Source organism: Phyllopteryx taeniolatus, chromosome 3 (genome assembly GCF_024500385.1).
Source record: "Phyllopteryx taeniolatus isolate TA_2022b chromosome 3, UOR_Ptae_1.2, whole genome shotgun sequence".
In the NCBI taxonomy this organism is placed as follows: Eukaryota; Metazoa; Chordata; class Actinopteri; order Syngnathiformes; family Syngnathidae; genus Phyllopteryx; species Phyllopteryx taeniolatus.
Window position 1 is genome coordinate 22,080,888 of NC_084504.1, and position 19,786 is coordinate 22,100,673.

Consider the following 19,786-nt stretch of genomic DNA (forward strand, 5'->3'; position numbering starts at 1 on the left):
CACCAACATCTGGTGAAATTTTCAGGACAATAGCACCTTTGGAAATATATTTAATGAGAAAAATGGTGACGTGTTAAATACTTACTTCAGCCGCTGTCTTTTGTGTGTGTGTGTGTGTGTATATGTACATGAGAGAGAGAGAGAGAGGATAGACTCCAGCTCACTCTCAGTGGTATCCAAAATGGATGGACTTATGTGGAAAAACAGAGATTCCAAAACCTTTTCTCAAATTCATAGAAAATAATGTTTGGAAACATAAATAATTGTTTAGGTCAAACCCCACCGTTCCCACTTGAAAAACTGTCTCTAAAAGCTAGATAAGCAAAAAATAGTACAGTGACCCCAGAAAATGACCAGTTGACAGTACATACCAAGATAGTACTAATTTTAAACTCATATGATTTAAGCAGAAGATGTACATAGTTCACTAATTCATTCATGCCCATCTATAAATTCAGAGACATCTGACCCAATCCAGACTACATTGTTTTACTTACTTTAATGGATGAATGAAGCAAACCTCTCAAAGTCTCATTAGATTTGATGGTTGACCATAGCCTGATTTCAGTCATAGGCGTAAGGGAGTGAGTCCAAACACTCATGGTTTGATACCAAGCATGTGCAGCCTAATGCACTTTTAATCATTTGGAAATAACGTGTGTGTGTGTGTGTGTGTGTGATGGAGTGTGTACCTCTTCTGAGGCTCTGTGCAAAGCCACAAAATGGTTGAGGTTCACTTGAATACTGCCAAAAACAGAGTCAAACATCTTCATCACCGCCCAACCCACACATCTAGTCACGAGCAGAGTGGCAGCGATGCAGACAGACACAAGAAAGAAGATAAAAATGAAAATTAATGGCTGTCGATGAGCAGAGTGGGATGACGCATGAAAACCAATAATGGACAAACAAGAAAGGCAGTGAAGTCCTGCAAGTAGTCACATACACAGTGCAGTGCAATTTGGGAAACTGCTTGATAATACTGTAAATGTATTTTCCATTTTAACTTTGAGTCTTTTCTTTCATACTTGATATAATTTCCATATAGACAATAACAATGCTTGCAAAGTAACATTTAACCATAGTACAGGATTGTCTGCTGGTAATACGAAATGATTGAAAACTAACAAATGAGGTTTAAACAGTGGAACCTCGGTTTACATTGCCCTAATTTTCATATGATTCGGTTTTCAACAATTTTTTCGTGTAAATCCCTTTCTCAGTTTTCATATATTCCCTCTGTCTTCATACAAAAATAAATCAATAAATAAAATGTGACTTGGCCATTCTTTTTTGAGCATTTCTTAAGATGTGTATAAAGGGTTATATAAAGGCAACATTTGTGTGAACCATTTTGTCAAAAAGGCATCCTTTCAAAATAAAAGCACATAGTATAATAATAGTTTCACAAAGTTTTCTCTAGCCACATGGTGGCTGATTTAACAGTGACACTCCAACAAGCACATAAGATTTTGAGTGCGATTACTAACTAAGTGTGGTGAAACTGCTATTATATTGGTGTGCTTTTATTTTAAAAGTCTGACTTTTGACAGAACGTTGCGCCGATGTTGCTGAGCAGACCAGGAGGCTTGTTATTGCCTTGAGTCGTTAATAAAACATTGCATTCTGGAATACGCTTTGCCGTCTGTTGAACGCTTTTTACACAATACACCAGAAAGTTCCGAGTGCCAGCCATTTGATGAAAAAGACGAGAAACACTGTAGAATTAAAGAAATAACTCCCCTCTCTCCCCTCCTTACTGTATCATCAAGTATTCAATAAAGGTATAAGTTAAATGTTCCATGATTATGTAAAGCTACAGTTGTTCTCTACAAAATCTTTTTTTTATTAATATTTTTGGGTGTCTGGAACAAATTAAATGGATTTCCTATGAAAAATATTACTTTGAAATGTTTATGAATCTGTTTTAGTCTAACTTTCTAGGACAGATTAATCACAAAAACCAAGGTTCCACTCTATTTGAACAAGCTGCATTCTGCCAGTCTCAAATATAAAATTTCCTAGTATTTACATTAGACTTTACACCAATTTTATCAGCCTTATCGGTATCGGCCGATAATTAGCATTTTATGCTGATCGGCTTTAATGTCATAATTCGCCGATCCTATCCTCCGCAAAAGACATTTACTCCGTGTCGCCATCGTGCACAGTATATTTGAATCCAAAGGAGAGTTTATTTTTAGCTTTGTCGCGTGTCTTTTGGGGTAGTCCTGTAAATATCTGACGGCCAATAAAGTTATTTAAAAAAACATGTCGGCAGTGTGGAACGGACAACATGTCTGAGCAGGCAACATGTAATGCCTGGATCAGACTACAAGACAAATTTGCTCTTTCAAGATTGCACTATGTCAGACTACCGCAATAAAATCTTGTATTCCGATACCACCGCATTCCCGTTTTTTAAGATCATTGGGCTTTATCTTGTCAACTCAAATGCGACCGGATACACTCGTTACCGTGGCGATGACAACAAGAGTGGATCGCCCCGACTGTATTATTAGAACACAATGGGCAAAAACGTGTGTTGGTGGTCACCGGTGTTCAGGAGAGGACATTCGTTTAAGGCTTGCTTGAGGTATGTTCCCGTACTTTTAATACGATACGGCTCGCAAGCAGGCAACAAAACGTTATGTAGCCTAGCAAGCTAGTGCTAGCACTAAGGGTTGTGCGTAAACATGCTGCTGTTCTGTCGAATCATGCTCTAAAGTTTCTTTGTGGGTGAAGTAATTTAATTACAATAAAGTAATTTAATTACAGTAAGTTAGCACCCATTATTTCCTTCATGTTGTAATGTTGGTTTGACCTGACTGATTAGAATACATGACCTGACTAGAGCAGTGGTTTCCAACCTTTATGGAGCCAAGGAATATATTTTACAATTGAAAAATCTCACGGCGCACCCACAAACAAAAATGTCACAAAAACTGGATAAATTAATTACTGTATGTACTTCCTGCCATCTAATTGAAGACCATTCATTTGCTCTGTCTGTCACTATGCCTCACTGGCATAAACAAGAGTGGATCGTGCCGACTATATTATGAGGACAAAATGGGGAAAAACGTGTGTTGGTGGTCACCGGTGCTCAGGACAGGAGAGGACGTTCGTTTAAGGCTTGCTTGAGGTATGTTCCCGTACTTTTAATACAATACTGCTCGCAAGCAGGCAACAAAAACGTTATGTAGCCTAGCAAGCGAGTGGTAGCACGAACAGTTGGACGTAAACATGCCACCGTTCTGTCGAATCATGCTCTAAAGTTTCGGTGTGGGTGAAGTCATTTAATTAAAAATAAAGTAATTTAATTACAGTAAGTTAGCACCCATGATTTCTGTCATGTAATGTCGGTTTGACCTGACTGATTAGAATACACGATCTGACTAGAGCAGTGATTTCCAACATTTATGGAGCCAAGGAACATATTTTACAATTGAAAAATCTCACGGCACACCAAGAAACAAAAATGTCACAAAAAGTGGATATATTAATTACTGTATTTACTTCCAGCCATTTAATAGAAGACCATTCATTTGTTCTGTCTGTCACTATGCCTCACTGGCATAAATAGAGGAACAAAGATACATTATTTATTGTAAATATAATTTTTTGAGCAATTAAGTACACAAGTATATACAGTAAATGAACTAGTCATTTAAATAGACACATTCCTCTATCTTGTGATCGGATCTGTGATCGGTTATTGTTTTTTTAAACTCGCTGATCGGTGCCAAAAATCCTGATCGTGTAAAGCCTAATTTACATGATTAAAAACACACCTTAAAAAAACTGGGGAGATGCAGGTATTAATTATGGGGGAAAATGATGAGATGGTTTTGAGCTGCCCTTGGCTGTCACCCCCCTCAGGCGCTTTCGGGTCTGCCGCAAGAACCTCCCTCACCCTGAAAGACAATCACACGGCAGCTCAGTTAAACAAGCTCTAAATAGACTTCTTTCATCCTAAAACACTCCCAGTAGGACGACAATAACCTTGAGTGAAGGGGTTAGAAATATGCTCAACTCAATTATATTGACGAAGAGACAATAAAAGAGAAAAGTATGATGTCTGTCCCTTGTTAAGCAGTTTCTGCCCATTCCCTCTCCAGGTGATGCATGCCCTCCTCTGTATCATTGTTTATGTGGCTTATCTGCTCCCCTTTTGTCTTTTCTCTCCTCAGAAATGCAGGATCCCATTTCATTTTCTTTATCTACCCCTATCATTTATTTACTCTCCTTTACTCCTCCGTCTCTGGTACCTGTTGCTCTCACAGGCCCTCTCCTGTCGGGTGTTAACAGGACTCGGATAAACCTTGCACCCACTCACAAACAGCATGCAGCATATCCTCCGCACTAGCCAGCCTCTGTACCTACAACAGAATTGGGGGGGGGGGGGGGAGAGCACAATATATGCGGGTTAAATCAAATATCTTGATAGAAATACTTGAACAGGGGCCACACAGAAAAGAGAAACAAGTCAAAATTAATTAAGTCATAATTGTAATGAGTAAATTCCCATGCAGGGTAACACTAGTGGTTAGCATGAGATGACGCTCTAAAGTGAATTCTGAGATTTGTTTTAAAATACATTATACATTCCACGTTTGAAGATAATTGCTGAAAATGTGCAAAGATCGAGAACTATGCAGTTTTCCATTGTGGAGATAGAGTGTTAAATTGTTTTTCACTTTGCTGTATTTTATTGCGGCAGCACGATGGACGACTGGTTAGCACATCTACCTCACAGTTCTGAGGGCCACGGTTTAAATCCCGGCCCCAACTGTGTGGAGTTAGCATGTTCTACCTGTGCCTGCGTGGGTTTTCTCCAGGTACTCCGGTTTCCTCACACATCCCAAAAACATGCATGGTAGGTTAATGAAGACTCTAAATTGCCAGTAGGTGTGAATGTGAGTGCGAATGGTTGTTTCTTTATATGTGCCCTGCGATTGGCTGGCGACCAATTCAGGGTGTACCCCGCCTCTGGCCCGAAGATAGCTGGGATAGGCTCCAGCATGCCCGCGACCCTAGTGAGGCTAAACGGTCAAGAAAATGGATTGATGGATGTATTTTATTGCTCATTTTTGTATTTCTTAATTCAGTCATGCAAACAAAAAATGCATGATAAAGGTGACCAAAAAAAAAACATTATATGGGGGGGGGGGGGGGGGGGATTTCCCCAGGCCCACGCAGAGATTATCCATCCATCCATTTTCTGAGCTGCTTCTCCTCATGCCTCCGGGCAATTTAGAGTCTCCAATTAATGCATGTTTTTGGGATGTGGGAGGAAACCGGAGTGCCCGGAGAAAACCCACGCAGGCACGGGGAGAACATGCAAACTCCACACAGGCGGGGCCGGGGATTGAACCCGGTTCCTCAGAACTGTGAGGCTGACGCTCTAACCAGAAAAAAAATAGTTGATACATAAGCAATAATTGATAAATAAAAGTAGCGAGCAACATTTAGATCATTGTAACGGAGTAAAAGTATCGTTACTTCTTAACAGCAGAAGCGGCGGAAGTGTTTTTTCTCGTCTCGTCAACTCCTGTGACTTGTCCAAAGCAGGTCCCGAGCGCACTGGCGGAACCTCAGGCCGATGCGCTCACATATTAGTCCGCCGCGGAATAATATTCAGAAATTAAATGTGTGTGCATTGTGGATGTGTGGATCGGATCGAGCTGCCAGCATTCAAGGAGTATGAAACAGCCTATGATGTCAGCGACGGCGACCCCCCTTCCAGGAAAAACTCATGGGATCTATACGATTCACGTAAATGGCCTATTTTGAGTTCAAAACGGGGAATTTCGCCGAAAGGCGACTGATTTGCATGAATGTTAATTTTATATTAGTCTTTTAATCCTGTAAAGTGGTTTTGAGGGACATGAAAGGCGTCCAAAATAAAATGCCTTATCATCATTATTATTATTGGTTAAAAAAAAAAAGTCAGACTTGACTTAGTCAGCGTGTGGACAGGGACTTTGTGCTGGTGTGGGTGCTTCGAGCGCCTCATTCTCACTCTCTTGTTGTTGCTTAGAACACCTCATTGTGCCACCGGAAGCTTTAAGCGGTTATATTTTGATGGCTTAAACATGTAAGTTGTGCGTAGGCATAAAAAATATGTGAGATGAAGTAGCATCCATTTTTCCAGGTCATAGTAGAGGTATTTGATTGACAGTTGAGCCGGGCATTATTTCGGCGCATTCAGCGGACACACCGACAGCTTGTGAGAGCAGAGAGAACAGATTGATTTTTCACAATTTTGAAGCCCCATTTAATATACTTGATTTTTTTCAATCATTCATCATCATTCAATTTGGCGAGGTTGTTAACACTCTTCTCTGTTTGGTTTGTCAAATTTAGAAGCTATTAATTTTCACTTTATTGGGACTTTGAAGTTTTAAACATTCAAGCAATATTTTGACTTATTTGAAATTCTTTTATTTTTATTTTTAAATCACTGCGGCACAAATACTCCTTTGTAGAATATTAACATTACCTAGTGTGAGTCTCATCGACACAGAGAATGTTGTGGAAGCCAAGAGAGGGGCTTTGTCCAAAGTTCTTATAATGGCGTGACTGAAAAAGATAAAGGATAAATTTGACTTGGGTGTAAAGATTTGCCCACGATATTAAAATACCATCAGAAAGTACATTAAAAGTGCATTTAAGATTTTCATTTGAATGATTTGCTTGTGAATTACGCACTTACTAGACTGTCTGGAGTGCACTGTTGGCAGCACTGACCCACAATTGGTCGGAACTTGCCGAGCACAGGCACAGGAGTCATCTTTAATGACCATGACAACTAAAGGATAAGAAAATAAAATTATACAAACACAAAAATAATTGTAGCAGATAAAATACAATTAAACAGATATTACAATTTAGTAACATAAGCAGCAATCAAATGTCTACTTCAAAAATTTTGTATAAACTTCGCTGTAAAATAATGCGATAGCATTAACAGTAATATAAACGTACAAATGATAATAGCGAAAGATAGTATAAGGTTTAGTCAATACACAATTATTAAAATGTGCTTCTGAGGTCTTTTTTTATATGGCTTAGAGTGATTAAATTTAGAGAAGCAACCAAAAGTTTCAGAATGACAATGGATACAGTACTGCCCAAGAACAAGGAGTACCGGTAAGTGCAATGACATGATGCATGATTTAGAATTCAGACTGATCCAGTTTAGATGTAACAGACTAATGAATCTCCTGAAATCAATGACTTCGATCAATGATAATGATCTGAGAAAACAAGTGCACTGAATAAGTGTCTTGCCAAGACACTATAATACAGGAATGGGAAACTCTAAGGAGTTTTATCAAGTCCTCTGAGGACCATACTAAATTTATGGTTCAATGAGCGAACAAATGCTTATTACTATGTATCCTGAGCATTTGTGGGTTAAATATTGTTGGAATTTTTATAATCATTCCTTTGGGGTTTAATTTTTTTTTTTAGGATTGCATGGCAAATGCTCTTGCGAGCCTCCCCATACATGTTATAGTACATAGAGAAGAAATAAGATTGAATGAAATACTACTCTAATGACATCACTAGTGGCATGCTTGGATCAATTTATTGGTGAATATTTTGTTTATCCCTAAATAGGAAATAGAGTGCACAAGAAGAAACAGATGGGCCCACATCTGTTTCTTTGTGATTGTCAAGAACAATGATTAGGAAATTAATGCCTGTGGATAAGATAACAATGGGAGTGAGTCATGCATGTGGTGGTCTTACAGCAGATCTTTTCTGTGGACCCACCACATCTCTGGTTATCCCGCCATTCAAATGCTGCACCATGGGGACTTCAATACAGCCTTCAATGCAGCGATCTGCCAAGGCAAAGATTGGGAGAAAAGATGGGTATTTGAAAGCATTTTATTCAACACACACACACACACACGTCAGATGGATTGTATTTTTTCACTGAAATAAGCAAATTCATTGCATTAATCTGCTGTTAGGAGTTCTGGAGCTTTCTGATTCGGGGGGGTTGTGACCTTGTCAACCACAGCAAACAGTGTGAGGATTGTTGAATTTCTTACTGATGATTTCAGAAGTGTTGTTATCTAGCCCTTGGTTAAAATTACAAAGACTTTGTCTGTAGAGGTCATAGTCAATTTGGAGTTTAGTTTTTCTCCACTTACGTTCTGCTTTCCTACATTTTGATTTAGAGGTCTTTACCATCATTGTGCTCCTCCACGGTGTTCTAGGTCACCTCAAGATTTTCTTAGTTTTAATAGGAGCAACAGCATTGATGACATTTGAGATTTTCTGGCTGAAATTATCCAAAAGTTCATCAACTGTCTCAGCATTCACCATTTGCGGCACAGCTATGCTCTGCATAAACCTTGTGGCGGTACTCTCATTTATGTACCTTTTCTTAATATAGGTTGTCGGAACTTTTAGAAGAATCTGTCATTCAAGGAATACACAAAAATGGTCACAAATAGCCATATCCTTAATGTCAATTGATAGAATTTCAACATCCTTAGAGATGACCAGGTCTAAGATGTGACCTTGAGCGTGGGTTGGACTCTTAATATGTTGAGAGAGGTCAAATGTGTCTGGTATAGCAGAGATTTCTTTAGATTTGTTTTTTCAGTGCTATTGTCACCATGAATGTCTCCCGTTATGACAAAATAGTTGTAGTCAGTACAAATAACTGACAGCAGTTCTGAAAAGTCCTCCATACATTTTCTATTGTATCTTGGAGGCCTATAAATTATTAAAACAATAACCTTTGGGTCACCTTTAACTAAAAAACAGATTTTCAAAAGAGCTAAAATCACCCAGTATAATTTCTTTACACTGAAATAATGACTTAAAAATAACAGCAATACCACCGCCTTTTTCCCGAGTCGACACTTGTTCATAAAATTTAAATTTGCTGGTGTTGCTTCATTTTAAATGGTATTACAGCTACTTTCTGTTAACCATGTTTCATTTAGTAACAAAAAGTCCAGATTATAGGTTGTAATGATGTCATTAATCAATATTGATTTATTACCCAGTGACCTGATATTGAAAAGAGCTCGTCCCGCAGAGATAACTGGAGACAATGGTTTGATAGATTCACATTTTATCTTCACTAACTTTGTAGTTCTACTTTTTTGTGCCATATTTCTTTGACCAATTTTGTGTCCCTTGTAATTACAGGGATGAAACATGCCTGACCTCCATAGGGGTTAGACTTATTCTGGAAAAGACCCCGCAGATAGTCAGATTCGCAGAGAAGATTGATTCTTCATGGGTAGAGGACGGGCCCTTCGCATCTTAGTGGACGGTGGTTTCAGGCGAGGGGGCAGGGGAGGAAGATCTTGCCGTGGTGTGCGCCGGATTCCAATATTGACAATAGTCTCCATCCTGTCCGTCACACCTAACAGGGTATTTAGACAAGTAGAGAGTGAGTTTTGTGTTGGGCTTTGCTCCATTGGGGCAGGGAGGGGTGTGGGAGAATCGAAGTGCTGGCTCATCTCATTCCTCATCATTCCGATTGTTTGGATGTGCTGATGAATCCATCTGCGGCCCATGTCGCCTTACCTCTTGTTCCTCCGATTGTTTGAGAACAACTGCATCTTTTTGTCCTTCAGCTGTGTCAACAAGGCCAATGTTTTCTTTTCGGGCCGCTGAATGGCGTACACAGTAAAAAATGTTGGCAGCCAATAACTTAACCCCTTGCCTATTTAGACAGAAACCGTTTGCCTTGTAAAGATGTCTGCGCTCCCAAAAATAATGCAGAAATTGTCAATCAAACTCACGGATAGTGCAGTACACATTTCTTTGATTGACTGGGCCTTGTGAAACGTTCATCTCCAAATTGTACCAGTGGGAGCTGTCCACTTATGAAAATCTCAGCATCCAAACATTGCACTTTTGTTAGGAGATCAATGAAATCTCGCTTCAGTACCTCTGATTGGTGCTTGACAACATCCAGGGCCCCTGTGTCTATAATGACAGATTTCACAGTTGGGTGCTCATTAGTGATCTCCAGGATTTTTTTTTTAGAGATAGCAGACACCATGTCCTTGGCAAAACACAGTACTTTGGTGTTCTTCTTTACTAAACTCTAGAGTGCACATTAAAAAACAAGTAGGGGTGTCACTATTGAATCTTTTTTAGAATCGATTCTCCTCTTGATTATTGTTCGAAAAATTTAATAACAATCACCCCTCTCCCACAATTTGAGCGATTCCCGTTCAGATATCTGTTCCTTATTTCGATTCTGGTTCCAAACGATTCTCGATTCTGATTCTTTTAGGGGCTGGGTCAAAAAGGTTTACATGTTTTAAATAAAGGGTGTCCAAATTATGACCATCCATTTTCTTAGCAGCCCGCAGCATAGACTAAAATGAACATTTGACTCGAGGTTCTTTATAACCAGTATCGATATCAAACCTATGAACTAAAAGGCGATGTGTGTGGAACTAACCCAATTGACTTAATATTCATTAATTAATGTTTCAGCGAAAAGTTAAATGTAGCATTGTTAAAATAGTTATTTGGGACTGTTCCATCACGTCAAATGGTTTATATGTGCAGGTTTTAACTTAACTTCCTGTTTTAAGCACTTAGCCTTTTATTTTGAAGTGTACCCACCGGAACTCAGCATTTTGTCACGAAAAGTAACTTCACATGGCACCGGTGATTTAAAAATTTTGTTTTTTTAATGGATAGAACCAAATGCTATAGAACGCTGACTCCTTTCCCTACCCACCGATGAGGCTCAAGGTTAGTGTTTGTGATACTGTGAGACGTTTATGTGAATTTTGTCCCAATTCATTGTGATGAAAAGTTGCGCCGGTGAAGTTATAGCCCCATGTTAAGCTTTTCGCACACTAAAATAAACAGTACAAACCATCAGTGCAAAAGTGCAAGCAAGCGTTTACCTTGTTAGCTATCTCAATGTTGGCATAGACATATTTTATTGTTTCACTCACCCAGTTGACTGAGAGTTGACTTCACTGAAGCTCCGCGCGGTGTAGGCTGAGGCTCGGAGCGCGTCAGATGCTACACATCGTGAAAGCCTCCTTTGCACAATATAATCTTATTCCAAGTGTTGCACTGAGGCGACTGGTCATTCATTTTAACAAAGTCTTTTGTTCGCCGCCGCCACCGTTGGGCACAAGCACGTCTTCGTGCGGATTCTTCTTCGTTGGTTTTCGCCGGTTCTTCGTTGGTTTTCACCACTTCTTCGTGGAGGGCGAACTGTAGGCATCGGAACTGGAAACCTAAAGTTTTTAATTTGAACGGTTGCGTGAGAACCGGGACTAATGTCCAATCAGTTCTTGATTCTCGATGCCCAACCGTACCCACCATTACCCAAAAAAAATTTTTTTTTACTACTAACTTGCCTTTTATTCTCATTTATGAGGATGGACTTCAAACCTTATTGCATATGTTAGTACTGAGTGAATGGTATGTTTAGTGTACAAAATTTGAGACCGCAAAATGCTAGATGCTAAACGGTCAGCAATTGCAATTAGCATTAGCGCGCTACCGGTTACCATTTTAGGTAAAAATACGCTAACTACCATTAAAGCTATAATCCACAATTTCTAGTGCCCCGCTAACACTGGAATTTAGCATTACAACAAAGCCTTCGTCGATTGACGTAGGCTAAATGCTTGTCGAGGCTCTTCCTATATGGACCTTCCCTTTCATAGGTAAAATACGTAATTTCCGCACCGTCATTTTAGAACGCCACCAAGCGATCCAGCGTGGGAATGTATAGGATAGTCACTAAATATAAAAAAATATAGCAAAATGTGTCAGAAGCTGATAGGCTTAATTAGGATTCTGTCATCTGCTCTTGTAGTGGCTTGGGAGAATATTACTTTTTTTTTTTTTAAACAAAATAATAGCTGTGGATTATAGCTTTAGGATCACTTTGACTTATGTTATATGTACATTACACATCTAACAGTGTCTTAAAAATTACTTACAGATGCTCCTTTGTCGTTTTTGGCAAAGTTTGTCACTGGCCCAACACTGCGTTCATCTGCAATAAATGTCCGTGTGAAAAATGGGTCCCGGCGGTGCTACCATGGTTCTGGGCGGATCCATTTTTTTCATGTTTTTTTCTTTTTTTTTTTTTTGTGGTCCGGGCGGAGCTTAGAGGCGAAAATTTGTGTTGACGTAGTTATGAAGTCGAGTTAGCAGAGTTATTTGATTTTTTGTCACTGCCCAATATACAAGAAAGCGAAGTGGGGTGGTTCGTTAATAACAGTCGTATTCAATACACACCTATTTTGCAGCGCCGAATTTGGGCGTAAGCACCACTGCAACCCTTCTAATTAGGAATGGGCACAATACTCAATTAGTCAATTAACCACTGCCTCCAGCCACTTTATAATTGATCATTAAGCACATTGTTGCTTTTGAGGAACTGGTTGTTGTTTCAGCATCTCTTGAAGCAACTGAGGCAAAATGGAGGTTACTAATAGGCTGCAACCAGCAGAGGCACTAACGATTTAGTCTCAACTAGTTTCCATCCATCCATCCATTTTCCACACCGCTTATCCTCACTAGGGCCACGGAGGTGCTGAAGCCTATTAACTCCGGGTGAGAGGCAGATACACCCTGAACTGGTCGCCAGCCAATCGCAGCTCAACTAGTTTGTGACCTGAAAACATGATGATGTCAGATATGGAACTTTTCTTGGCAACATTATTCCGTTCAATATGTCACTGGCAATGAAACAGAAGTTCAGAATAAAGAGAGACTCCAGATTGATTATTTGATCATTTATTTATTTTGCAGTTGAAATTTAGCCAAATAATCAACTGTGACCTAAAAACCTTTACTTGTTCCATGGAAGCAATTGTGTTAGTCCAAATGACTACTGATATTTCTTAACACAAACTGAAGATATATATTTTTTTAAATAAACATATTTTAGATGGTTTATGACATTAAAAGTTAACAGAGAGGAACTCTGAGATCATACAATGACAAAGTGTCTTGCCTCTGTGCTTATGTGATACATTACAAAGCTTGATCTCTCCAGATCATGAGCACAAATGCATTTTTTTCCTACTGTATAACAAAATAATCCAGGTATAATTATTATTATTATTTTTTTAAATATCTGTTGCCAAATATCATCAAAATAATTACAGGACGAATGCCACCCATGATCTCTCCTAACAAATCTCTTGGTGGTTATCATCCATCAGTTAAAACTCTCTTATTAGATTTAAAGGAATACTTTATGTCTTTGTACCTTACACCGTTGATCCCCCTCTGCCCCTTTACTTAGCTAATTGAAACCCTAGCTCACCCCCATGGGGAGATGCTCCATTTCTCCTGGCTGAAGTTCCCACATTCATTATCAACTCCACCGGGAGCAAAATCGCGGGAAAGAGGTTCGCGGGAATCTGTGATGCTTTGCAGGTGCAGGGGTTGATGGGGGGGTGTATGGCATCAAAAAAGCAAGGGAATAAAACTCCAAATTACACTGGCAGAGAACACACAAAGGCTCTAATGGGGTTATATAATCCACTCCAGAGGAAAAACACAACCACATGGAAACAGCAATAGACAGCTATATTCCAAGGCCAGACCTGTGTAAAACTGCCAGCAAACAATTTACTTTAACAGAGTATAAAATGAAGCTAAACTCATCACAATGAGTAAGAAAATAATGTACATGAAAACTCAATGGCACAAATTATGCCACATAATGGCATATATTATTCCTCTCCTCAAAAGCCAAGTCAGTCAGTTACATTTTTAAAATAATACGCTGTTGCCATTTATTGCAATGGTAAACCTAATCTATACTAAAATATTAGAAAAGATAAGCATCCAAACAACATGCCATGCAATGTTGCTACAATTCTTGCAATGAAGCTGTACAAAATAATCCAGTGATACACTGCATTATTTAAAAGCAGCCCAAGGGCTTCTTCATCAAACCACTGGGGACTGAGGATTGTGACACCAATAATAACACCACTGGGACATTGAACGTGATGGACTTAAAGTAACTTGGAATCGTAATACTATATACGCACACAACTATGCAGTAAGTGCATCAACTGTCAGTCTCACTCCTACAATCATGTATAGAAAATCAATCAGTGTATCAGTAGCTGTGCGTCACGGAGCACAGCTGCATCGATTTCTTCACACAAAAGGAATTCTTTATTCTTTTTCTTAAGCTTCACACTGCTTACTGTACACTTCAATGTCTATGGTGCAGTGTTGGGAAAACAATTATACATAAATGCATTACTTATTTAAAAGCAGCATTTACCATGGTTTTTAATGAGGTCCAGGTATGATTTTCTTTCAACAACCATTTCCACACAATCAAAATTAATGATCAATTAATTATTACAGCCCTTCCTGATTTGCATATTTTACCGTCATACCCAACTCTGTAAAAGGAAACCTGCTTAAAGTGAATGGAGGCATCACATATGGCCACAGGTGTAACACCATTGGTGGGAGAAACATTTTTTACATGCATTCCGATGCACCTGTAATCTATCCATCCAACTAGTCTGAGTCTAATATGTTTATTTTATTGATTATTATTAAATAATGCAATGCTGATGTAATGGGGGGTGGGAGCGAATGTGGTGCAGCCGCCTGACAATCAACGTAGTGAGAGTAGCAAAAGGACTGTTACTGTATATCACAACATACATGACAATACTTAATATCATCGCATCGTGACAGAATACTCTGGCCTCTATGGACACAGCAAACCCGGAGGCGCTTAGACAAGCACTCACCCTCCAAGGCGCCCATATAGGAAGACAGTATAAAGCTCTCCAAGAGACCATGGAATCACTCGCAGGTGAATGCGGGTGGGATGACGCCGCGCTAAGGAGTATTTTTCTAAACGGGCTTTCGGAGCAGCTGTAGGACAAGCTCACTGACCGGGACGAGCCCTGCACACTCGAAGATCTCATTTCACTATCCATCCACCTTGACAACCGGTTACGGGAAAGAGCATGAGAGAGGGGGGTTAGAGCACGTAAAATTATTTCCTCCGTGCGCACTGCGCTGTCAGCACCTCATCAGTCTCCTGAACCTCCGACCGCCTCTTCATCACCCCCCACTGCACCAGATGAGCCCATGCAACTTGGTAACACGAGATTAGAACCCCAGGAATGTCAGCTCCGTTTTACCCAGCGACTGTGTATTTATTCCGGAAAATCAGGCCATTTCATTTCCACATGCCCCTTGAGACCAAAGACCGTCAGCTCTGGGGTTGCATGCGTTGCCGCATGCAACCCCAGCTCTCACCATAACCCGAGAGCGCCGTGGTGAGACAAACTACCACTTACCCAAGCTCTCTCTCCCATATGACCGTTCCCGCATGTATTCTTGGTCCCGTTCACAACACACCTGTTATATGACTCCGGCGCAGATGATAATTTCATTCACGAAGGATTGGCACGTCAGCTCCAACTCCCTCTCAAACCAAAGAAAGTCACATCCCTGGATGAACAAGTCATCTCCCGTCACCCACCAAACAATTCCGTTTACCCTGTTAATCTCTGTAAATCACCATGAGGACTATCCCTTCCCCTAAGAACCAATCAGCCCTCGGAATTCCCTGGCTCAAGAAGCATAACCCCACCATAGACTGGATTCAGCTATCTATCACCGGGTGGAGCCCTCACTGCCATTCGCACTGCCTGCTTTCTGCCATGCTGCCTTCCATCAACCCTCAACCACCTGCCACACCAGTCGACCTCTCCCGGGTGCCTGAAGAATATCATGATCTCCCCCCTGTTTTCAGTAAGGACCTGGCCATTTCACTACCTCCCCACCGCCCTTATGACTGCGCAATCAATCTTCTGCCGGGAGCCCGTCTTCCCTCCAGCCGTTTCTTCAACCTTTCCCGCCTGGAGAAAAAGGCTATGGAGGACTATATCCATGACTCTCTAGCTGCTGTACTCATTCGGCCTACTTCTTCTCCAGTATAGAAGAAGAGAGATACCACTCTCCGCCCCCTGCATCGATTACCGTGGACTCAATGACATCACTGTTAAAAACAAATCTCCACTACCCTTCATTGACCCCTCATTTGAACCCCTCTGTGACGCCCAGATATTCGACAAATTTGACTTGCTCAATGCCTACCATCTCATCCGTATCAGAGAGGGGGATGAATGGAAAACTGCTTTCAATACACCCCTAGGACACTTCGAATACCTGGTCATGCCGTTCGGATTAGCCAACGCCCCCGCTGTGTTCCAAACCTTCATTAATGACGTCCTCCGCGATATGTTGAACCGGTTTGTTTTTGTTTACTTAGATGACATCCTCATTTTCTCCCACTCCCTGGAAGAACACCGCAATCATGTCCGCCTAGTCTTCCAGCGCCTCCTTGAGAACCGCCTGTATGTCAAACCAGAAAAAAGTGAATTCCACGTCTCCTCCGTACACTTCCTGGGCTATATCATTGCCAAAGGACAATTGCAACCAGACCCTGCCAAGATCCAAGCGGTCGTTAACTGGCCCACTCCCACCACCTGCAAAGAACTACGTTTCCTGGGATTCGCCAATTTCTACCGCCGCTTCATCCGCAATTATAGTAAAGTTGCAATTCCTCTCACTAGCCTTACCTCCACCAGCTCTCCATTTCAGTGGGCCCCGGCTGCATCCCAAGCCTTCCACCAGTTTAAGACCCTGTTCACCAGTGCTGCCATCCTACCACACCCCGACCCCTCCCTCTAGTTCGTGGTGGAGGTTGACGCTTCGGACACTGGGGCGGGGGCAGTTCTCTCGCAGCAGGACCCCTCTTCCCAAAAACATAATCCCTGTGCTTTCTTTACCCATCATCTATTCCCTGCCAAACGGAACTATGACATTGGCAACCGAGAGCTGCTGGCCATCATCTGGGCATTGGAGGAGTGGAGGCACTGGCTAGAGGGGACTGCTTCACTGTCATCTAGACTGATCACAAGAACCTTGCCTACCTCCGTTCCCCCAAACGCCTTAACTCCCGACAAGCTTGCTGGTCCCTCTTCCTGAGCCGATTTAACTTTAGCCTCTCCTTCCGTCCTGGTTCGCGCAACGGCAAACCTGACACCCTGTCTCGCATGTACTCACCCCACTTCCAGCCCTGCAGAACACAAACCATGCTCTCTTCCTTCTGCTTCGTTGGGGCAGGCACCTGGGAAATCGAGCAGATTGTGAAACATGCTCAAGAGACCCAACCGGATCCCAAGCCTGGACCTCATAACCGGCTGTTGTACCCGACTCGGCACGTTCTGACGTTCTCCAGGGGGTCCACAGTTCAAAACTCACCTGTCACCCCGGAATCACCGGCACCGAGGTCCTCAGTTCTCCTCCCTTGTTTGAAAGGAGTTCTGTAAAGCGGCGGGCGCAGCAGCCAGCTTGTCTTTCGGATATCATCCACAGACCAACGGCCAGACGGAGGGGGCAAATCAGTCCCTGGAGTCGGCTCTTCGCTGCGTTGCCGCATGCAACCCCACCTTCTGGAGCTCATTCCTCCCATGGATGGAATACGCCCACAACTACCTCACCAGCTCCGCCACTGGTATGTCTCTGTTCATAGCCTGCTACAGGTTCCAACCTCCATTATTTAGGGAACAGGAGCATGCGGTGGTGGTTCCCGCAGTAAGGGATCACCTAAAGACGGTCCAGTCCATTTGGAAGGGCGGCCTTAACTTGGTCCACGGAGAGAAATAAACGGCTCGCTGACCTTCGTCGCTCCCCTACGCCTGAGTACAAGGTGGGTCAGACTGTTTGGCTTTCCTCCCGTGACCTCCCACTCCAGACAGAATTCTGCAAACTCACTCTGCGCTTTATTGGTCCACTCCCGATCACTAAATTCATCAATCCCACGTCAGTTCAACTAAAACTTCCGCAATCTCTAAAGATTCATCCGAGGTACCATGTGTCACTACTCAAGCCTGTCTCAACCTGTGCTCTTAGAGTATTAACGTTCACCAGTGGTACAACACGTAAGCTACGCCAGTCCTCGCAATATTTATGACCACCATGTTCTTCCTTGTCCTCAGTGCTCCTCACGTGTTCCCCGCCTTGCTGACCTCTTCCACCACGCCACCGCCTGCCGAACGCTTTCTTGCTCGACAACCCGCCAGTACGCCTCAAAGATCCACCTCCGACTCACTTCAGAATAAACCATTCTCCACTAACTTCTTCAGCCTCCACCTGCTTCTGGGTCCAGTTAAAATTAATACCATCACATCGTGACACAGACAGGATACATTCGAAATAGTAGGAAGAAAATTTGATCTACTTAAGAAAATTAATTGGGGGGGGGGGAATGCACACAGGTGATGTGAACATCCTCACACTGGTTGATTGTCTGATAATCAAATAGGTGCTCCAAATTCATTACAAAGCAGATTAAGACATATTTGATTCCTAATTTACATATTTCGTGATTGAGACTGTTTGACTTTTTAGAGCTGGAGTAGAGGGAGTAAATTAAAGGGAGGTCAGTGGAATGGTAAGGTTAAAAGGAGTAGCGGTGGAGAAGTTAGTGGAGTTCAAGTACCGTGATGCCTTGATTTATGAGTTTAATTCTTTCCGTGACCACGCTCGTAACAAAACACACACTCGTATCTCAAATCATCTTTGCCCACTGAAAGTAATAGAAATCCCATTAATCTGTTCCAGCCCCAGATTGTGCTCCTTCTGGTGTGTGTCCCTTGGCCACCAAGGGGAAGAAAAATACAGAGACACACACAAAGACGCATTTTAACAACTGATTTAGTAAACTGCAGTCATGTTAGTTGTTCTATGCAGAGTTAAGATACATGCCTGTGAGAACTGTTTTGCCTATGTGTTGCTACACTATTTGTGTTCAAATAACTGTTGCTCTCAAGGGTGTGTTTTGGCTGGCATGCTTTAGTTGCCGTGACTCCCTCCGGAAAGGTATTACTTCTTAATTTGAAATGCCTTACTTTAACCAGGATCCTTCGTCGTACGTTGGCCAAAGGTTGAAGCATGGGTCTGTTTTACGGTTGTCGGTGCCGTGAATCATCGCTGCCTTCGACCACGTGCCGCCTTTCTAGCCAGACTGATGGCTACCTAGCTGGCTGTCGTCATCTTTCATGCTGTCCTGTGGATAAACTTTCTCCCCTTCATTCTGCTGTGGTTGCCATCTTGGCGATGGCTTCTTTTTGGCTTCAGTTGTGGCACTTCCATGAATATCTGTGGAGGTCCTCGGAGCTGGGATGGGCTAACAGATGCCTCCTACCACAGAGATCTCTTTTCTTCTTCTTTTTTTTAAATTACACGGAGATCTCAGTGGAGCTACATTGCATACATGCGCAGAAATTATGTACAGCTAGTCCAAATGGCAACCAGTTCAGGGTGTACCCCGCCTCCTGCCCGATGACAGCTGGGATAGGCTCCAGCACGCCCGCGACCCTAGTGAGGAGAAGCGGCTCAGAAAATGGATGGATGGATAGTCCAAATGGCATCAGGTATAAACAAAGGCTAAAAATATTTTTTTGTTGTTGTCCTGTTCGGTTGTTAGGTCAAGCAAAAAGGAGGATCTGTTTCCCCTTTTATGCCGAAAGAGTTTTACTGTCCCACAGTGGAGTTAAATATTTATAAATAATGTTTTCATTTTTTGGAGTAAATGTGGCGTGGCAACATTGCAGCTCATCAGAATAAAGTAAGTAGTATATTATTCTTTGAGTCGTTGTGATTAAAATCCCAAAATTCTGATTTAGCATTTTTTATTTTTTTTTTTAATTTGGCGGACTCGAATACTAATTTGAGTCACCGACTCACC

General features: G+C 41.8%; 1 protein-coding gene across 5 annotated transcripts in view; it reads right to left on the reverse strand.

Moving 5' to 3' along the window:
- The window catches only part of gpat2 (glycerol-3-phosphate acyltransferase 2, mitochondrial), a 90,932-nt gene that overhangs the window by 31,342 nt on the left and 39,804 nt on the right, over positions 1-19,786 (reverse strand). For 3 of the 5 annotated variants that reach the window (XM_061767624.1, XM_061767627.1, XM_061767623.1), the window contains exons 3-8: positions 7,762-7,856; positions 6,719-6,814; positions 6,506-6,585; positions 4,272-4,382; positions 3,795-3,917; positions 693-792 (exon numbers count right to left, since the gene is read on the reverse strand). In XM_061767624.1, coding sequence (XP_061623608.1) covers positions 693-792; positions 3,795-3,917; positions 4,272-4,382; positions 6,506-6,585; positions 6,719-6,814; positions 7,762-7,824 — 573 coding nt within the window. In that variant the 5' untranslated portion in view covers positions 7,825-7,856. The remainder of the gene's footprint in view (positions 1-692; positions 793-3,794; positions 3,918-4,271; positions 4,383-6,505; positions 6,586-6,718; positions 6,815-7,761; positions 7,857-19,786) is intronic. The other 2 variants (XM_061767626.1, XM_061767625.1) reach the window with 1 other exon arrangement.